The 20,635-nt window shown below is 41.1% G+C and overlaps 1 protein-coding gene across 2 annotated transcripts in view; it reads right to left on the bottom strand.

The window, feature by feature from the left end:
* Positions 1–10,495, bottom strand: part of MKRN2 (makorin ring finger protein 2) — a 28,475-nt gene extending 17,980 nt beyond the window's left edge. For both annotated transcript variants that reach the window (XM_060023084.1, XM_060023085.1), the window contains exon 1: positions 10,346–10,495. In XM_060023084.1, coding sequence (XP_059879067.1) covers positions 10,346–10,371 — 26 coding nt within the window. In that variant the 5' untranslated portion in view covers positions 10,372–10,495. The remainder of the gene's footprint in view (positions 1–10,345) is intronic.
* Positions 10,496–20,635: the final 10,140 nt, after the last annotated feature.

The raw sequence follows: 20,635 nt of genomic DNA, 5'->3' as shown, positions 1-20,635 counted from the left end.
GATACATGCTACAAGGATGAGATGCAAACACACTACAGTAAGTGAAATAAGTCAGACACAAAAGACCACATGTTGTATGAATCCATTTATAAGTAGTGTTAAAAAAGGGGCAAATCTATAGGAACAGAATGGTCCTTATAAAGATTATACAGCCTATATAGGCTACGTATAGACACAGTCCCTACATATGGTATGTAAATTATACTTCAATAAAGCTGTTAAAAGAAGAAAATTTTAAAAGGAGGAAACTGCACTAGATGAGTAGACAGAATATAAGGTATGTAATAACCAATGCAATATTTGGCCCTGGATTATATTCTGGTTTGGACAAACCAGCTGTAAGAAACATTTGTGGGACAAATGGGGAAATCTGAGTACGGACTAGGTATCAGGTAATTTATTGACATGGAAAGTTGAAGATAATTAACTGAGAAAAGCATATTAGATAACAGAATATACAGTAAAATGGTGTAACCGCTATGTAAAACAGTAAAACGGTTCCTCAAAAAATTAAAAATAGAATTACCACATGATTGAGCAATTCCACTCTTGGGTATATACACAGAAGAACTGAAAGCAAGAATTCAAGTATTTGTACACCCCTGTTCAGAGCGCATTATTCACAGTAGCCAAAAGGTGAAAACAATCCAAGTGTCCATCAGAAGATGAATGGATAAACAAAATGTGGTCTACAGATACAATGGAATATTACTCAGCCTTAAAAAGGAAGGAAAGTCTGACTTGTGCTACAACAGGGATGAACCTTGAAGATGTTATGCCAACTGACGGAAGCCTGACACAGAAAGACAGCACTGTGTGATTCCACTTATGAGAGGTGCTTAGAATAGTCAAATTCACAGAGAGAGGGAGGAGAATGGGTGTTGTTGGGTTGGGGGAGGCAGAATGAGGAGTTAGTGTTTAAAGGGGACACAGTTTTAGGTTGGGAAGATGAAAAGAGCTCTGGAGCTGGATGGTGGTGATGGCTGCACAACAGTGTGAATGTCCTTACTACTCCTGAACTGAACACTTAAAAATGGTTAAGAGGGTACATTTATGTTATGCACATTTTACCACAATTAAAAAATTTTAAAACAGCACATAGAGTATGCTCTCATTTTGGTAAACACTAACTACACACATGCACACATCTGCATTTTAACAATGTGAAAAGACAGACAATAGCCTTTTTTTTTTTTTTTTTTTTGCGGTACGCGGGCCTCCCACTGTTGTGGCCTCTCCCATCGCGGAGCACAGGCTCGGGACGCGCAGGCTCAGCGGCCATGGCTCATGGGCCCAGCCTCTCCGCGGCATGTGGGATCTTCCCGGACCGGGGACCTGCATTGGCAGGCGGACTCTCAACCACTGCGCCACCAGGGAAGCCCGACAATAGCCTTTTTACGAGTGGCAATCCTTGAGGGTAAGGCATATGGTGTTTTTTTTTTTTTAAACACCTTTATTGGAGTATAAATGCTTTACAATGGTGTGTTAGTTTCTGCTTTTTAACAAAGTGAATAAGTTATACATATACATATATCCCCATATCCCCTCCCTCTTGCGTCTCCCTCCCACCCTCCCTATCCCACCCCTTTAGGTGGTCACAAACTACCGAGCTGATCTCCCTGTGCTATGCGGCTGCTTCCCACTAGCTATCTATTTTACATTGGTAGTGTATATATGTCCACGCCACTCTCTCACTTTGTCCCAGCTTACCCTTCCCCCATGGTATTTTCTTATTTTTGTTGATCTGTACTTTCTAGTATTTCTACCATGAACATATACTGCTTTTGTAATAGTAAATGGTTGCTTTAGTTTTAAAAGATTATGAAGGGCTTCCCTGGTGGCGCAGTGGTTAAGAATCCGCCTGCCAATGCAGGGGACACCGGTTCGAGCCCTGGTCCGGGAAGATCACACATGCCACGGAGCAACTAAGCCCGTGTGCCACAAGTACTGAGCCCGCAAGCCACCTACTGAAGCCTGCGTGCCTATAGCCCGTGCTCCGCAACGAGAAGCCACCGCAGTGAGAAGCCCGTGCACTGCAACGAAGAGTAGCCCCCGCTCGCTGCAACTAGAGAAAAGCCCGCGCATAGCAACAAAGACCCAACGCAGCCAAAAATAAATAAATTTATTAAAAAAAAATTACGATAAGTATCGAATGCTGGAGAGAGTATGGTTTAAAAAAAACCACATAAATGCTCAGTACAATACCTATCTCACAGTGGGTACCCCCAAAGTTCAGCTCTTATTAGTTTAGTAAAAATACGCTGCCGATTAAGCTGACAGTTAGTTACAAGAGGGACCTGGGCCTTATCACAATGCACGCAGCGGGCTGAGGAGTCACAGTCCATGGACCGAGGCAGAGAGAAGGGGGAGCTGGCCCAGGGGGCGCCTAGCCAAGCACTCTACAGAATGCCCGGGTGCCGATGGGCGGGAGGAGTATGTGCCAGAAACACACAGAAAGGCAGGGAAGCGAGGCCCCACGAGGGTGCGGCAGGCCTGCTGAGACAGATGGAGGATCAGGCCTGACTGGGGCAGCTGGAATAGTGATGAGTGCGCCTCCCAATAAGGGACAAGGGGCCCAAGTCAAGCCCTGAGACACACGAAACCCCCTTCCTAGGCCTCTTGCAGAAAGGCCACTGGAGCTGTAGGGCGAAGACAGACTGGAGAGGCTGGAAGTGTAGGTGAGAGGAGCCCGTCAGGAGGTTGCTCTGTAAAGGGGCTTTATCTGTGAACCCATGTTTTAACTTAAAAAATATACTATGGAAAGTCTCAAACATACACAAAAGCAGACAGTGGCAGGGTAACTCCCAAGATGTTTCCACACCAGCTTTCACCTTATCAACTCCCAAGCACTCTGGTTTCACTCATTTCTCCCCTCTCCCGTATGGCTGTGACAGTTTATCTTTTTAGCAAGGGATAACACATACCTTTTGAATGAAGACTTCGGGGCAAGGAGGGCCCTCCCTCCCTCTGAACAAGTATGTTATCAGAAATCCATGAAATGAGGAAAAATACAACAGCTCCAACAAGCAGTACCATCAGTACTCTGTCTAGCACTTTTACTTCTTTATCTCACTTAATCCTGATACTACTCTGAGGAATATTAGCTCTATACCCATGATGCAGACAGGAAAGCTGAGGCTCAGAGAGGTGTGATGACTTAGAGAAGATCTAATTGCTGAGTAGGGGACCCCAGCTCTGGTCTTCCCAAGACAGCCCTGACCTTTTCCCACCAAAACTGATTTTCCTGGCAGTCTGCCTCTGTCCATACCGTGGCCCCTTTCTGCAACACTGTACCCCATCTTTCACTGTACTTAACTGTGATAACCCGCCTTCCTTCATGACCAGCACGAGTCCTGGCTGGACCAAGAAACCTTCCCACCGCTCCAGCCCACAGTGTGCTCTCTTGGCAGCTCCATGGTATAGTGCTTCCCAACTTGGGGCCCCTGACCCAAGAGAGCTGGGGCTCTTGAACACATGGTTGGGAACATCCGGTTAACACCACACACAAAAATAAACTCGAAATGGATTAAAGACGTAAATTTAAGACTGGAAACCATAAAACTCCTAGAGGAAAACATAGGCTGAACACTCTTTGACATCAATCATAGCAATATTTTTTTGGATCTGTCCCCTAAAGCAAAGGAAATAAAATAAAAAATAAACAAACTAAACATAAAAGCTTCTGCACAGCAAAGGAAACCATCGACAAAATGAAAAGACAACCTACTGAAGGGGAGAAAATATTTGCAAATGATTTGGTAAGGGGTTAATATCCGAAATATATAAACAGCTCATACAACTCAACATCAAAAAAACCAAACCACCTGATTAAAAAAGATGGGCAAAAAACCTGAATAGACATTTTTCCAAAGAGGACATGCAGCTGGCCAACATGCACATGAAAAGATGCTCAACATCAGTAATCATCAGGGAAATGCAAACCAAAACCACAGTGAGAGATCACTTCACACCTGTCAGAATAGCTATCATAAAAAAGAACACAAATAACAAACGCTGGTGAGGGTGTGGAGAAAAGGGACCCCTCCTACACTGTTGGTGGGAATGTAGAATGGTGCAGCCACTGTGGAAAACAGTACATACGTTTCCCAACTAACTAAAAAGAACCACCATGTGACCCAGCAATTCCACTCCTGGGTATATAAAAAAACCTCCAAAACACTAATTTGAAAAGATACATGCAAAACACTAATCTGAAAAGATGCACGCACCCCAATGTTCACAGCAATATTATTTACAATTTCCAAGATGTGGAAGCAACCTAAATGTCCATCAACAGAGGAATGGATAAAGAAGATGTGGTATACGTATATACAACGGACTACTACTCAGCCAGTAAAAAGAATGAAATCTTGCCGTCTGGAGCAACATAGATGAACTTGGAAGGCATTATGTGAAATAAGTCTGACAAATACTGTATGTTATCACTTATATGTGGAATCTAAAAAATATAACAAACTAGTGAATGTAACAAAAAAGAAGCCGACTCACAGATACAGAGAACAAACCAGTGGTTACCAGTAGGAAGAGGGAAGGGGGGAGGGGCAATATAGGGGTAGGGGGTTAAGTAGAACAAACTATTAGGTATAAAATGAGCTACAAGGATATACTGTATGACATGGGGAATATAGCCAATATTCTATAAGAAATATAAATGGAGTATAATCTTTAACAACTATGAATCACTATATTGTACACCTGTAACTTACATAATATTGTACATCAAGTATACATCAAGGGGGGGAAAAAAGCCTGGGAATAACTTGAGGAAGACGCAGCTGGAACATCACCAAATGCGACTGAACACAGAAAGCCTAAACCTAACCAATTATGTGGTTGTGCCTGGAACTGGAGAACTACTGACAACGTTCAAACGTTGGGAAAGGGAGTGGACTCTAAGGAAGGTCAGAAGGCCCGGACTGTCCTTCCCAGAGAAAGGGTACCAGAGAACACAGGTGGCAATTCACGCTGTACCTCGGCCCTACAATGGGCCTGGGAGGCTGCTGAGCTGGAGGCCCTTCCATCCCTCCTTGCTCCCTAAGCACACTTCTAATTTTCTCCACCTGTCTATCTCCCCAAAAGCAGAAGTGCTGACCAGGCCCACCTGACAATTTCTTTTCTCCCGGGAAATGTTAAAAGGGTATTCTACTTTGTATGTCAGTGTCTACTGAGTCTGGGTAGCATGAGCCATCTCTAAATACACCAACAGAATCAAATTTCTGAGCCTACAAAGATGACTGGACCTGTGATGTAAGTGACCATACTAAGGTGGCGTCCTATAGGGTCTTTTCTAGATGGTCAGTTATGCTTTTCCCAGGCAACACCCACTGGGAGTCTTCCACTAAATCAGAGATTGTGTAGTAACTTGCTATAAGGCTGCTGTAGATTTACTTAAAAAGAAAGAAAAAAGGCTCAGAATCTGGCAAACGAAGGGTATTCTTGTTAGAAACTTAAAAAAAAAGGCCTATATGAAAAGAATCTTGTCACAACACTGATTTAAAAAGTATGCAGCAGAGTTAATAGAGCAGGTCTGAGCCTGCTTACGAGGCAAGGCCCTGCTTATAGCACCTGGGACTTGGCTGGTAAACAGTTCCCTACACTGATATAAACTGTCTCTAAGTGATCAAAGTGGCTCACTGTGCCTACACTGTGTACAATGTGGTTTACGCTGAACATCTGCTTTCCTTCTGGGAGCCTGGTTTGGGTACATGCTGGGCAGAGGGTGACCGTCCAGGGCACTGGATCTCTAGTGGGCTTCCCTGGGCACATGTTGCTGCTGCATTTCTGCTGCGGGAGGAAGAGTGTGCTGTGACCCTTTATGGGAGGAAGTGAGGGCAGGAAGCCTGCACATGGGCTCCTCCAGATGCCGCCTGAGTCCTTCTCCCTTGTGATCCATCTGTGACTCCTTACTACTCACTGTGATAAATCTTAGCCTTGAGTACGACTATGCGCTAGTCCCATGGGTCATTCTAGCCAATCACTAGCTGCAGGGGTGGTCTTGGGATCCTGGACACGAAAGTTTATGACGCTTCTAAGCAGTCTGGTAATAATTCTTGAGAAATGCTACTCAACACTGTGACATTGTTCCAATCATCCTCAAGTATGGTAATCTTTGAAGGTATAAAAGTAAAAGAATAAAAAAAATAAAATCAGTGCCAAGAGCCAAATCCGATGATCAGGATTAGTAAACTCACAAAGAGTGGAAGAGAACAGGTTCACACTGGTTACATAAACAGGTTCACAAAAGAGAGATCTAACAAATACTTCATTTAATAATTTCTTTTGGAGAACTAGACAAGATTTCCTGGAAGAATCAGGGTAAGAGACTACCACAGCTTCTCTACCAGATACCACCTGTTAACCAGGCATGCAAGAGGAAGTCCTATTCAGAAAACTTGCCTTCCAAACTGCACTATCTTTCCCATCAAAAATCCAAAATATTTAACCACCACCTAAAGCTTCTAGTTTTGTCACTTATAAGCTGGTGACTTCATGCAAGCCATTTTACTTCTGTAAGTCACTGAGCTGAAATCTTAACAGGTTCAAAAATAACTTCTAGGCCACCATCACTGCCTTCAACAAAGGTGGGTGTGAAACAAGTGTTATAAGAGGTAGAGCCAGCCAGCCCTATTTTTGTAGCATATGTCACCATTTCCACTCCCCAGTGACAAACACAAAACTTCCCTGAGCGCATCCTGCCTGTCCTTCGGGGCATCTCTGTCATCCGCTTATAGCGATTCCTCAGCATCTAGGTTATACTAAACTGAATCCAGGCCCTTTTCATGTTACACCCTGTAATAAATTTCCAACTGCTCACCCTTCCCTATGGCCAAACCATCCCTTATATCTTCCTAGAGAGAAGACTGAGACAGGAGCTGGGGAGGAGTGTGGGCTGTTGCTAGTATGAGGGGGGAAGTGCATGGCTGGAGACTCAGAGCAGGGAGATTCTTTCTAGGGGACACTCCAAAGTCATCTGTTATCCTGGGTGACCCCAAAGACCGTTTCAGATGGTGTGGCTATTATATGCTGCAAAGGATATGAGGTTCACTACTGGCCACAGAACTGCCAGCAGCTCTCGCTGTGCCTGACGGCTGAACCAAACAGAATCAATCTGGTTTCTTGCAGGTCTTTCAACGGTACCTGCCTCTAGCAACACTTTTGCAAACCGTTTCCAGGTATATGGGTAATTTGCATTCTCAGTGTCACCTTCCTTTCTGTTTTCGCACATAATTTCACAGACTTAAATTCTATGGCCGTACCGCTTGTGACAAAAGGTCCATCAAGGGGGACACAGCTAATGCGAGGCACGGTAGTAGGCTTGAAATAACTGATAAGAGGTGGGGATGAAATAAAGTACAGTGTAGTGGGTAAAGGAAGACTCTGAGGTCAGAGAGCTTCCCGTGACCTTGAGCAAATTAATTAAATCTCCAGACCTTTTCCCCATCTGTAATATGATATAGCTGTACTTCACAGACTGCATGTCAGTGCTTAGCCTAACACACCAGAAATGCTCTTAGGATGGTTAGTCGTTGTTATCTAATCTCTTAACCAACGCTGCTGGTTAGGCATTACTATCCCAATTTTACAGATAAAGAGACTGTGATACCAGAATCAGAATCCAGAACTGCCCAAGTCTGGAGCTCAAGCTTCTCCTACCACTCACTGGCCACAAGATGCCCCATATTTTGTGACTTTCAGTGAGTCAAAAGCTCTAGGCCCGACTCTCAGGAAACTGTAATTCTAGGTTTTGTACTACTGATTATAAAACAAAGGGACCTCTATCACACTGAGGAGGAGGACAAACAAACTGGTTACCAAGCAATAATAAAGGCCTGCACCAGGGCTTTGAAAACAGACTGGAAGACTTAGGGAGATGGTTTGGAAAAAGAATCAGCAAAAAAGGATCCCCAGATTGAAATTCTGGATAGAGTGGAGTGTCAAGAAATCAGGGGAGCTGACTGATAGCACAACTGTGTGAGGGGCCATTCTTGCATTCCAGGCAATAAATATGCAGTGTCTTTGTCATTAAGTCTCGGAATCCTAACATTTCACATCCATCTCTCTGAGAGAAATAATTCGTATTAGAATGGAAGCAAAACAAACTCCCTGTCCAGCTGACATTCAGAATAAGCAAGTATATCACACCCCACAGCAAGGAAAACAAACCAAAAACAGTTTGCACCCTGACATAAACCAAAAACAGCAGACCACTCAGTTTAGATCTGGTCCCCCAAATAAATCATACCTGGATCATTTCATGTAAGTTACCAATGTGTGGAGATATGACTTCAGTGAATAAGATAATCAAGTGAGAAAAGCTTTCCCATCGCGAGCACACTAACGTAAACCTGGTACGCTTGGTAATATGGTCGTTTTTCCTGTTTAAATATGTGTTCTGTTTTTTATTTGGCGAGGCAGCCCTTGTGAGGCCCAACTCCTTCACATCTCTTTGCAAGTAACCTTTATTTTCCTTATGGTTTTGGCTGAGTTTTCCTTTCATATGACCATATTAAAAGCTTTGAAAATTCCTGTAGTAAAGAAACTTTAATTTAGCATTTCCGAAACTTATCTGGGAGCCATAGGGTCTACAAGAGCATAAATTCTGATGCCACATATCTGCCACCTGGAAGCTGAATAACCTTGGCAAGTCACTTCAATGCCAAGGCTTGGTTTTATGATCTGTGGAATGGTGCATGTTGCTGGATTACATGTGACACGGCTGTAAAGAACCTCAAAGAGCACCCAGCACACTGCAAACCCCTGCAACGAACAACAGTTAGTACTTAAACAGAATTGATTCCTTCCCAACGTTCCAACCCACTCTAGTTTCTCTGCACCAAATTCCTGCAGGACACCCCTATTTGGGAAAAACAGAATTAAAGCTTTTAGGTCAGGCCATCTCCTAGTATAGAAGGAGAAAACCCAAGATGATCCTGATTTACATTTTTGCTCCTGCAGTTAGATGTGAATTAGGGGCAAGGTTCAAGCCTGAGCATAAGGTTTCCTTATCTGTAAAATTAGATTACCACACAGAGTTGAGGTTCAATTACAAAGCATCATATAAACGTGCACCATTATGTGGCCGCATCTTAGGAGCAGTAACCAAAATTTGTTATACAGTCCACAATGACTAAGAATATTGCTCCAACAGGGGGAACTTTATACAAATAAAAATAAACATACACAAAGCTCTTCACAAAAGACCTTCTATTACAAATAACCTAGTAAAATTCTTTTCTATAGACACTTACGTGCAAGTTTCTGACAACTGCTAAATATACGTCACCTAGGCCTTGCATAAACTGACTGAACAGTTAATGTAGACTAATGCTAACAGGAAACTTTTTACATTACACTGTCTCAACTATTCATACTAATGAAAAAAAGTAACAACACAGATGATAATTAAATAAACTGCTCATTACACAATCAAACCATACAACTGTGGGCTGGTTTTTTTCCCCCCTAATCAATGTTTCCCACACAGACTTAAACCAATTATGAAAAGAAAAATTGTACTTTCCAGGTCCAATAAGACTAGGATCCCAGTACCTTCAAGCCACACGCTTAGCAAGGAATGAGGGTGTTACTCATCAAGTTATTTGTATTTAACAGGAGCAGTGCAGCCACCTGGCTTTGAATTTTCTACAACCAGCCACCCATTAATGTTGTATTTCTCCACGGAAATGGGTCTCTTAGTAAGATGAGAATCTCAACCTCCGTTAGCCTGAGATTCCTGCAATGCAAAATAGGAATAACGTCTGCCTAGTACTGAAGACTGGTGACGAGTATAAATGACTTGGGAATAGGCGGGGCAATGAACAAACTTCCAGTAAATGCTATTTTCCACACAGCAATTCTTAACTCGCTAACTCTGCAAGTTTACGCTGCATCGGAATTCTCCAAACTCTTAGGAAACCAAGGCCGCTTTCGGGGCCCCAGCTTCTTTGAGGCCCTCACCAACGATTAACAGCCTACACCTGCGTGGTATCTCCATCTGTAAACCACCTCCTGGTGCCCCTTTACGCAACTCCAAATCACCTTTTCCAGCTAAACCCTCCTGGCCCGGCCCCCAGGACCCCACCAGCAGTCCTTCCTTCCAGCCGCCCGCGCTGGCTTCGTCCAGATGTCGCCACGAGGCTCGGCCACGCACCGCCGGGTCCCAGGCTCCTGCCGCCGGGCCCCAGGCTTCGGCCGCCGCGCCCGCCTCGCCTGCGGAAGCCGGACCCCGAACCGGGAGCCACTTTCCACGACCCCGCTCCGGCTTGTTTCCCTGACGCAGGACTGGGTCGCACCCGGGGAAAGACCTGCGGGGCCTCGCACTGACCTGCAAGTGACCTGCTTGGTGCTCATGGCGGTCGGGTGGAAGAGCCGCCGTCCCGCCGCGGCCTCTCGCTCTCGTCGCCGCCTAGGCCTCGGCCCTGCCCATCCCGCGCGGCCGCGTCACGCCGGCGCACGCCGTCGTCCCCGTGCGGCACTTTTGTAGCGCCGGCAGCAAACCTCGCTGCCGTCACAATTGGTTCCGCCCCAGGGGTGAGGCTGGGTCGACCCCCAATCTCGGGCACTCCTAATCCGGCATTTTCAAACCTCCTGGGCGGGTCCTGGCTAGCCTCCCAGTCCTGCGGGTTTTATCCCGGGTGCCGACTATTAGTTCCTATGGGTCTGCCCCTTTCTCCAACTGCATTTCTTAGCGGCTTCTCACGGCCTAGAATTACCGCACCCCTCCCGAGGCCAAGTTCCCGCCTCTCCGCTGCGCACCTTAATCCCAAATACTCCTACCCACCCAAACCTTCCCTAGGCCCCTTTCTCAAACCCGGCCTCAGCTGTTCCCGCCAAGCCTCGCCTCCCACTTAAGGAATTCCTTAGCCCTCTCCTGGGCAAAATCCAAAGATTTTGCTCTTCTTCAAAATCTCCATTCCCACCCCAAGTTTTAGACCTCATTTTCTTTCCTGGCATTCCTCAACTGTTCATCTTCCGTTTCCTCTGGTGGAAACCCCAAAAGACATTCGTGACACTTTCCTCTGGTTGACTACATCCTGCAGATCCTGCTTCCACACCCGTCTCCAAAGCGTCCCTCTTCTCTCCATTTCCACCGTTATGGTTCCTGTCTAAGCAAGTGGCACTCCTTGCCTGGGCCCATGCACTGGCCTCTTAACTGGTCTTCTGGCTTCTGCTCCTGCCCTTTTCTAGTCTGTCACACAAAACCTGTTTTTAAAAAAATAATAATTAATTTTACCTTATTTATTTTTGGCTGCGTTGGGTCTTTGTTGCTGCACGCGGGCTTGCTCTAGTTGCGGCGAGCAGGGGCTACTCTTCGTTGCGGTGCGTGGGCTTCCCATTGCTGTGGCTTCTCTTGTTGTGGAGCACAGGCTCTAGAGCGCAGGCTCAGTAGTTGTAGCGCACGGCTTAGCTGCCCCGGGGCATGTGGGATCTTCCCGGACGAGGGCTCAAATCTGTGTCCCCTTCATTGGAAGGCGGATTCTTAACCACTGCGCCACCAGGGAAGCCCACAAAACCTGTTTTTAAAACATAAATTGGATCATGTCATTCACCTCTATTAACCTCTCAGTAGTTTCCCATTGCTTTTTTCAAAATTTCTTTTTTAAATTGTAAAAACTTGAGATAATAGCAAACTACAGGGAAGTGCACAAAATACATATATACATATGTGAATTTTTACGTATGTATACGCTCATGAAACCAGTAACTAGATCAATATAAAGAACTTTATCAACACTCCAGAGGGCTCCTTTATGCCACTGCCCAGTCAATACCTCCCAATTGTTCAATTCTTTGAACAACTGTTTCAATTTTTCTTGACTTTCATATAAATGAAATAATTCAGTATGTACTCTCTTGTCTTTCTTCTTTTGACCAACATTCCGTGAGATCTACCCATGTTGTTATACACAGCTGTATGTTGTTTTTACTTTGCTGTAAAAATATTGTCTTCTGATGAATGAGCATGGTATATACCTCCAATTACTTAGACCTTTTGAAATTTCTCTCAGAAACTTAGGAAGAATATTGGAAAATTTGTAGTTTTCAGTGTACAAGTCTTCAACAACTTTTATTAGATTTATTCCCAGGTACCTAGATGAGTTTTTTTGATACTGTTTTAAATGATAGTTTTTAAAATGTCCTACTTGTTTGTTGCTTGCTCCATACTACACTCATGTATTAATTTAAATTGTTTGTTTTGTATTCTCTACACACACAATCATGCCATCAACAAATAATGACAGTTTCACTTTATTTTCAACCTTCATATCCTTTATTTCTTTTTCTTATTGCACTATTGAAAATCTCAGTGCAAGTGTAAATAGAAGTGGTAATAGTGGACACCTTGTCTTGTTCTTGAGTTCACGGAAAGTATTTAATATTTCATCATTAATTAAAATGTTAGCCCTAGAGTTTTTGAAACTATCCATTATCAATTTAAGGCAGTTTCTTTATCATTCTAGTTTTCTTAGAGTTTTTAATCATGAATATGTCTTGTTTTTTAAATCAAATCTGTTTTCCCCCCCATCTATTAAGAAAACCATCTATTGAGAAAACCATGTCTTATCCTTTATTCGGTTAATGTGTTGAACTATATTGATTGATTTTTGAATGTTAAACCAACCTCAGATTCCTTGGCTATACCCCCACTTGGCCATGATATATTATTCTTTCTATAAATCATCAGATTCTATTTGTTAATATTGTGTTTAGGAGTTTTGCATCCTTATTCATAAGACATATTGGTATGTAGTGTTCCTTTTTTGTAATGTCCATGTCAAGTTTTGTACCTGAGATGTGCTGGCCTCATAAAGTGAGTTTGGAAGTCTTCCCTCTTTTCTATTCCTTGGAAAAGTCTGTAATATAGCTATTAATTTTTTCCTTAAATATTTTAAAGAACATACCACTGAAGCCATCTCAGCCTGCACATAACGTCATAAGATTTTTTATTAAAGGTTTAATTCTGTATTACATATAGGGCTATTCAGATTTTATCTTCTATCAGGTTTGGGAAGCTTTTTTCCCCCAAGTAAATTAGTCCATTTCATCTAAATTATGAAACATGGAGTTGTTAATAATATGTTCTTTAAAAAAATGATCTGTAATGGTGTCTCCTTTCATTACTGATATTAATAATTGGTGTTTTATCTCTTTTTAAAATCCATTTTACTAGAAATTTATCAATGTTTTTAATCTTTTCAATGGACAAGATTTTGGCTTTATTCATTTTCTCTATTGTACATGTTTTTTTCTATTTCAGTGATTTCTGCTCATATCTTTACTATTTTCTTTTTCTATGTTCTTTGAATTCACAATGCTATTGTTTCTGGCTTCCTGAGATGGAAATTTAGATCACCAGTTTTCAAATGTTCTCCTTTTTTAACTATTTAAAGCTATAATTTTCCCTCTAAGCACATTTTAATTGTGTTCCACAAGTTTTTATGTCATATTTTCCTTATCCTTCAGTTCAAATATTTTCTAATTTCCATTCTTTGATGCGTATGTTATTTAGAAGTGTTCTGCTTAATTTCCAAACAACTGAGGACTTTCTAGTTATCTTTTCCTTACTGATTTCTAGTGTAATCCCATTGTGGAATTGTCTATTCTCCTTTTGGTTTGGTCAACATCTGATTTATATATTTTGAAGCTGTGTTTTAGGTTCAGACAAATTTAAGATTGCTTTAGCTTTTTTTTGTTTCAACACATCACTAAGAAATGTCCTTCTTTGTGCTTAGTTGCACATGTTAATTAGGGCAGTGTTATATCAGTGAAAGAATGTGTTAGAATGTGTCCAGAAATTCTTTTAATTTAAAAGTGTACTTTGTCTGATATTAATATAATCATATCGGCTTTCTTTCAGATAGTCTTTGTATGGTATATCTTTTTCCATCCTTTTATTTTCAACTTACCTGGTATTTTTACATCTAAACTGTATCTCTTGTAAATGGCATATAGTTGATTAATTTTAAAATCCTGATAATCTTTGTTTTGAATTGGATTATTTAGACCATTTACATTAAATGCAATACAGTTGGATTTAAATTTACCATCTTGCTATTAATTTTCCATTCATATAATGTTATTTATTCTCCTTTCTTGTATTCCTTTGGATTAAGTATTTTCATTTATTCCATATTTTTCTTTATTGATTATACACTTTTTTTTTTTGCGGTACGCAGGCCTCTCACTGTTCCGGCCTATCCCGTTGCGGAGCACAGGCTCCGGACGCGCAAGCTCAGCGGCCATGGCTCACAGGCCCAGCCGCTCCGCGGCATGTGGGATCTTCCCGGACCGGGGCACAAACCCGTGTCCCCTGCATCGGCAGGCGGACTCTCAACCACTGTGCCACCAGGGAAGCCCTGATTATACACTTCTAATTATCATTTAAAAATTATTCTTTTTTAAAATTATTTATTTATTTTTGGCTGTGTTGGGTCTTCGTTTCTGTGCGTGGGCTTTCTCTAGTTGCGGCAACCAGGGGCCACTCTTCATCGCGGTGTGTGGGCCTCTCACTACCGTGGCCTCTCTTGTTGCGGAGCACAGGCTCCAGACGTGCAGGCTCAGTAGTTGTGGCGCACGGGCTTAGTTGCTCCACGGCATGTGGGATCTTCCCAGACCAGGGCTCGAACCCGTGTCCCCTGCATTGGCAGGCAGATTCTCAACCACTGCGCCACCAGGGAAGCCCCTAAAAATTATTCTTTTAACGATTACCCTAGAGATTACAATATGCGTCTGTGAATTTACTAAAGTACTAGTGCCTTAAATTAGTACTAGTACCACTTCCTCAACAATGCAAAAAACCTATGATAACTCCATTAACTCTCCTATCCCATTTTGTACTATTGTTATCATATATTTTACTTCTGCATATGTTTAAACCCAACAACATATTGTAATGAACGTTGTTTTAAAATGTGGTATTCTTCATTTCTTTCAACCATTCCATGTTTCCATCTAGGATCATTTTTATTCAGCCAGAAGAACTCTTTTAGTACTTCTTATACTGAAGATCTTCCAACTATTAATTTTCTCAGCCTTTATTATATGAGGAAGTATTTGCTCCCATTTTAAAACATGCCTTTTATTTTAGAATAGTCTTAGATTTGCAGAAAAGTTGTGAAGATAGTAGAGACGTCCCATACACTCCACATCCAGTTTCTCCTATTATTAACAGCTTGTATCAATATGGCAATGTATGTTGAAATACTAATATGTTATTATAAACCAAAGCCCATACTTTATTCGGATTTCATTAGTTTATACCTTTTTCTGTCCCGGGATCCCATCCAGGACACCACATTGCATCTAGTCATCCTGTCTCCTTTGGCTTCTCTTGGGATGGCAGTTTCTGAGAATCTCTTAATTTTTGATGATCATGACAGCTCTGCAAAGTTCTGGTGAGATATTTTGCAGAATATCCCTCAACTGGGATTTATCTCATGTTTTCCTCATGATTAGACTGGGATTATGGGTTTCAGGGGTGAGGGAAGAACTTGGAGCTGAAGTGCCATTCTCTTCATGTCATGTTTGGATCAGACACACAAACTACTGAAACTGGCTCAAGAAGTAGAAAATATGAACAGACCTCTAACAAGAGACTAAATTAGTCATCAAAAAACTTCCCACAAAGAAAATCCCCAAACCAATGGCTTCACTGGTGAATTCTATTAAACATTCAAAGAAGAATTAACACTAATCCTTTACAGATTCTTACAAAAAACAGAAGAGGAAATACTTCCCATTCTATGAGGCCAGTACTACACCTTGATACAAAAACCAGACAAATACATCACAAGAAAACTATAGACCAATATACTTTATAAATATAAAAACCCTCAACAAAATACTAGCCAATGGAATGCAGCAGCATATAAAAAGGATTATACACCATGACCATGTGAGATTTATCCCAGGAGTGCAAGATTCGTTGAACATATGTAAATCAATCAATGTAACTCACCACATAAATAGAAAACAAAAATATGGTCATTTCAATAGAAATGGAAAAAACATTTGACAAAATCCAACACCCTTTCATAACAAAAACACTCAAAAAAACTAGGAAGAGAAAGGAACTTCCTTAACTTGATAAGATCATCTACCAAAACCCCACAGTTAACATCAGACTCAATGGTGAAAGACTAGAACTTTTCCCTCTAAAATGAGGCACAAGATAAGGATGTTTACTCTTAACACTTCTTTTCAACATTATACTGGAATTTCTAGCCAGGGCACTTAGACAAGAAAAAGAAATAAAAGTTATTCAGATTGGAAAAGAAAAAGTAAAACTATCTTTACTTGCAAATGATATGACCCTGTATAAAACTCTTAGAAGAAAGCGTAATCATAAATTTTCATGACATTGGATTAGGCAATGGATTCTTAAATAGGACACCAAAAGCATAAGAAACAGAAGAAAAAATGGATACATTTGACTTAATCAAATTTTAAAAAATTTCTGCTTCAAATAACACCATCAAGAAAGTGAAAAGACAGTATTTAGAATATATATAGTATATCCAGAATATATAAAGAAACAAAAAATACAAAAAAAGACAAAGATATATAAAGAACACAAACTCAACAATAGAAAAAATAACCCAATTAAAAAATGGGCAAAGCATTTGAATAGATATTTCTCCAAAGAAGAAATACAAATGGCCAACAGGCACATGAAAAGACGCTCAGCATCATCAGTCATTAAGGAAGTGCAAGTCAAAACCACAATGAGATACCAATTCGAAACCACTAGGAAGGTTAAAACAAGAAATATAGACAATAACAAGTGTTGGTGATGTGGAGAAATTGGAACTCTCTTAAATTGCTGGTGGGAATGGAAAATGATGCAGCCACTTTGAAAAGAAGTTTGGCAGTTGCTCAAAATGTTAAATACAGAGTTACTATGTGACCCAGAAATTCCACTCCTGGGTATATAATCAAGAGAATTGATAACATATGTCCACACAAAATCTTGTACAGTAATATGAAACTTGTTTATAGCAGTGTTATTCATAGTAGCCCCAAAATGGAAACAATCCAAATGTCCATCAGCTGATGAAAGGATATACAAAACGTCGTACCTCTGTACAACGGTATATTATTCAGCCATAAAAAAGGAATGAACAACCAATACATGCTACAACATGGATGAACTTTGAAAACATTATGCCAAGTGAAAGAAGCCAGATACAAAAGACCCCATATTGTATAATTCCACTTATATGAAATGTCCAGAATAGACAAATCCATTGACAGGAAGCAGACCAGTGGTCGCCAGGGGTTAGTGGGAGGGAAGAATGGGGAGTGACTGCTAACAGGTACAAGGTTTCTTTTTTGGAGTGATAAAAATGTTCTGAACTTAGATTAGGTAAAAACCACAGAACTGTACACTTTAAATGGGTGATTTTTATATGTAAATTTTGTTTCAATTTTTTAAAAAAAGTAAGGCATATTGTAGATAGAAAAAGGGATCCAACATACAGAGAATAGAATTTCATGAAGAAGAAAATCAAAACAGAATTGGGAGATTGGATTGACATATATACACTAATATATATAGAACAGACAACTAATGAGAACCTGCTATATAGCACAGGGAACTCTACTTCATTTTGCTGTACAGTAGAAACTAACACAACATTTTAAAACAACTATACTCCCCCCCACAAAAAGAAAACCAAAACCAAAAAAAGGAAACAGAACAAATCCTCAAAATTATAATTTATGAACAATTTCCTGAAATAAAAAAGATACAAAACTGTATATTCAAAGAGCACACCACAGAATATAACAAAAAGGAAGCAGACTCACAGATACAAAGAACAAACCAGTGGTTACCAGTGGGGAGAGGGAAGCAGGGAGGGGCAATATAGGGATAGGGGGTTAAGAGGAACAAACTATTAGGTATAAAATAAGGTACAAGACTATATTGTACAACATGGGAATATAGCCAATATTTTATAATAATTATAAATAGACTATAACTTTTAAAAAAATAAAGTTTTATAAGTTCAAAAACTACACAGAACATACCACAAGCCTGAATAAATCAACCTAAAAAAACAACATCAAGACGTATAATAAAATTACTGATCTTTAAAAAAAAAAAAGAAATATCCTTTGGGCATATTGGCAAAAAAGAACACGACTTACAGGAGAAAGAAAATTGTTTTGTCATCAGACTTTTGACAGCAGTGCTTTATACCAGAAGAAAATGGAATAACATATTAAAGAAAATGCGAGCCAAGGATTTTATATCCAGCAAAACCGACCTAAAGAACAGAGATGAGTTATCGACATACTAGAACTCAGAGAGGGAATTCCCTGGTGGTGCAGCGGTTAAGAATCCACGTGCCAGTGCAGGGGACACGGGTTCAAGCCCTGGTCCAGGAAGAACCCACATACCACGGAACAACTGAGCCCGTGAGCCACAACTACTGAAGTCTGCGTGCCTAGAGCCTGTGCTCCGCAACAAGAGAAGCCACCGCAATGAGAAGCCTGCGCACGGCAACGAAGAGTAGCCCCCACTTGCCACAGCTAGAGAAAACCCACGCGCAGCAACAAAGACCCAACACAGCCAAAAATAAATAAATAAATTTATTAAAAAAAAAAAAAAGAACTCAGAAACTAGTCTTCCTATGAGCCCTTCCTGAGGAATCTTCTAGGAATGAACTTCATAATTATTAGAGAGTGAGGAAAGGACTGATAGTGAGCATGAAAAGATATTTGTGTGTAAAACTAAGCCTTAGCGAGGGGAGAGGTTATTGTTTACAATGGCAGATGCTTTGACAGTGAAGAAATAGGATAACCATTTAAATACATGAGAGGAAGATGGGGAGAGTATGTGCAAAAATTAAAAAAACCCTCTAATCATAATTAGAGGTGGTGGTATTACTACTGCTACTCTGAGATTGTGTAAGGTGGGATAAAGCATCCCCTGTATCCTTGAGACCAAGGTTTTCAGTGTGGAGGAAAAGAGATACAAATGTAATATAGAAGAGATTAAGTAAAAACACTAGTCCTGAAGTTGAATTGGAAACAGCATGTAATCCTTATGTGTATGCATGCATGCATGTGTGTGTGCACCTTTTTTTACCCTGCTCTGTTCACTGAAAAGATCAAGAAACGATTTAAAAAAAAGAATGCTAGCATATTAAAAATGTTTATTAAGGCATGGCTCCTCTGTTTCTTTTCATAGGACTAAAAATACCTCTTGGTATTGGTGTCATGAAGATGAATATATTCTCAGTTGAAAGTAACTTGCGTCACACAAACAATCGAACAGTAGCGGTGGTTTATATTAATAATGAACAATCTCAGATCCTTGTCACCTGAGCTGCGTGTCTAGCTATAACCTGTCTGCCTTCGCTGTAACAAGAGAAAGTTGGTTGAAATGATTTCTAAGGTCTTTTTTTATTGCTGTGAGTCTGATCATCATTCCATATTATTACACTGAATACGTGCTTTTCTGCACTTCAGCATACTGTGCCTTATTTAAATGCACATTAGGAAACACTTTTCTGAAGCGCCTTTACCTGCCATGACACCTTCTCTGTGGGTCTTCCCTCTACGATCGCTTTTCTCTGGAACCACAGGCATCAGGAGGCGATTGGCTAAGGAAAGCGTGTTGCCACCAAACTTTGGATTCCTCTGCAGGCATCTGAAAGGCTGAGCTGGACCTATACAACTGATAGTGTGAAAAAGTTTCCAAGATGAGAGAAAACCACAAATTTCAAAACAGTATACAGTAAAACAACATTGGGGTTTGAAGAAAGTATGTGGAAATATTCACTTATTTTACCTTGCAGTTTTCTCCCGGGAGTACAATACGGTGGGTGGAAAAATGCTATGAGAAATGGGGGGGCATTACCTTTCTTTCCACATATCCTTATGCAGGTGCTTAAAATTATTTTAAAACTGAAGAATCATAAAGTGCATATAGTAAAACGTACAGCTTGATGTATTTTCACAAACTGAATATTCTCGTATAATCAACACCTAGATAATGAATCAGCACAACCCCAGACCCCAGGTCCCCCTCATGCCCTCTTCCAGTCAGCACCCACCACCTCGGGTAACCACTATCCCTATCCCTGTGCTGTTAATTTTTTATGAGCATGAGTCCTTCTACAATATAAAATATCAAAAGAAAAACAGCCTCAAAGTAAGGATTCCATTTATTTATCCAAAACCCAAACAATATAACCTATTCTAGAAAACCAAAAGTAAATGTGGGTCACTAACTCCAAGAAGCTCACAGACAAATTAAATAACAGCGCTGGTGGAAACAAATACAGTGCTGCCAGCGCAAGGGAACGCTGGGGGAAGCTGAGGAAGGTTTCACAGAAAGGTAGGGCTTTGGAGAATGAGGAAGAGCTGGCTATCGACTGTTGCAAAACGTACAAAGGCTAGAAAGAAACGTTGTGAGCACAAATGAAGCTGGCTCTTTAAGACACCTGTTCATGGGGAGGCCTGGTTACAGGTTAACCCTAGCTGTTTTGGCTTCTGAAGCCACCAGTCAGAATGACATCACTGTTATCAGGTTACTCAGATGGAGGGCATTTGCTGGCCATGTAACGCGGAAAAGGAAGTCCTGGGGAACGCACCCCTCCTTGCC

This window comes from Delphinus delphis, chromosome 10, assembly GCF_949987515.2.
Source record: "Delphinus delphis chromosome 10, mDelDel1.2, whole genome shotgun sequence".
Lineage (NCBI taxonomy): Eukaryota > Metazoa > Chordata > Mammalia > Artiodactyla > Delphinidae > Delphinus > Delphinus delphis.
This window is presented reverse-complemented; position numbering and strand designations above follow the sequence as displayed.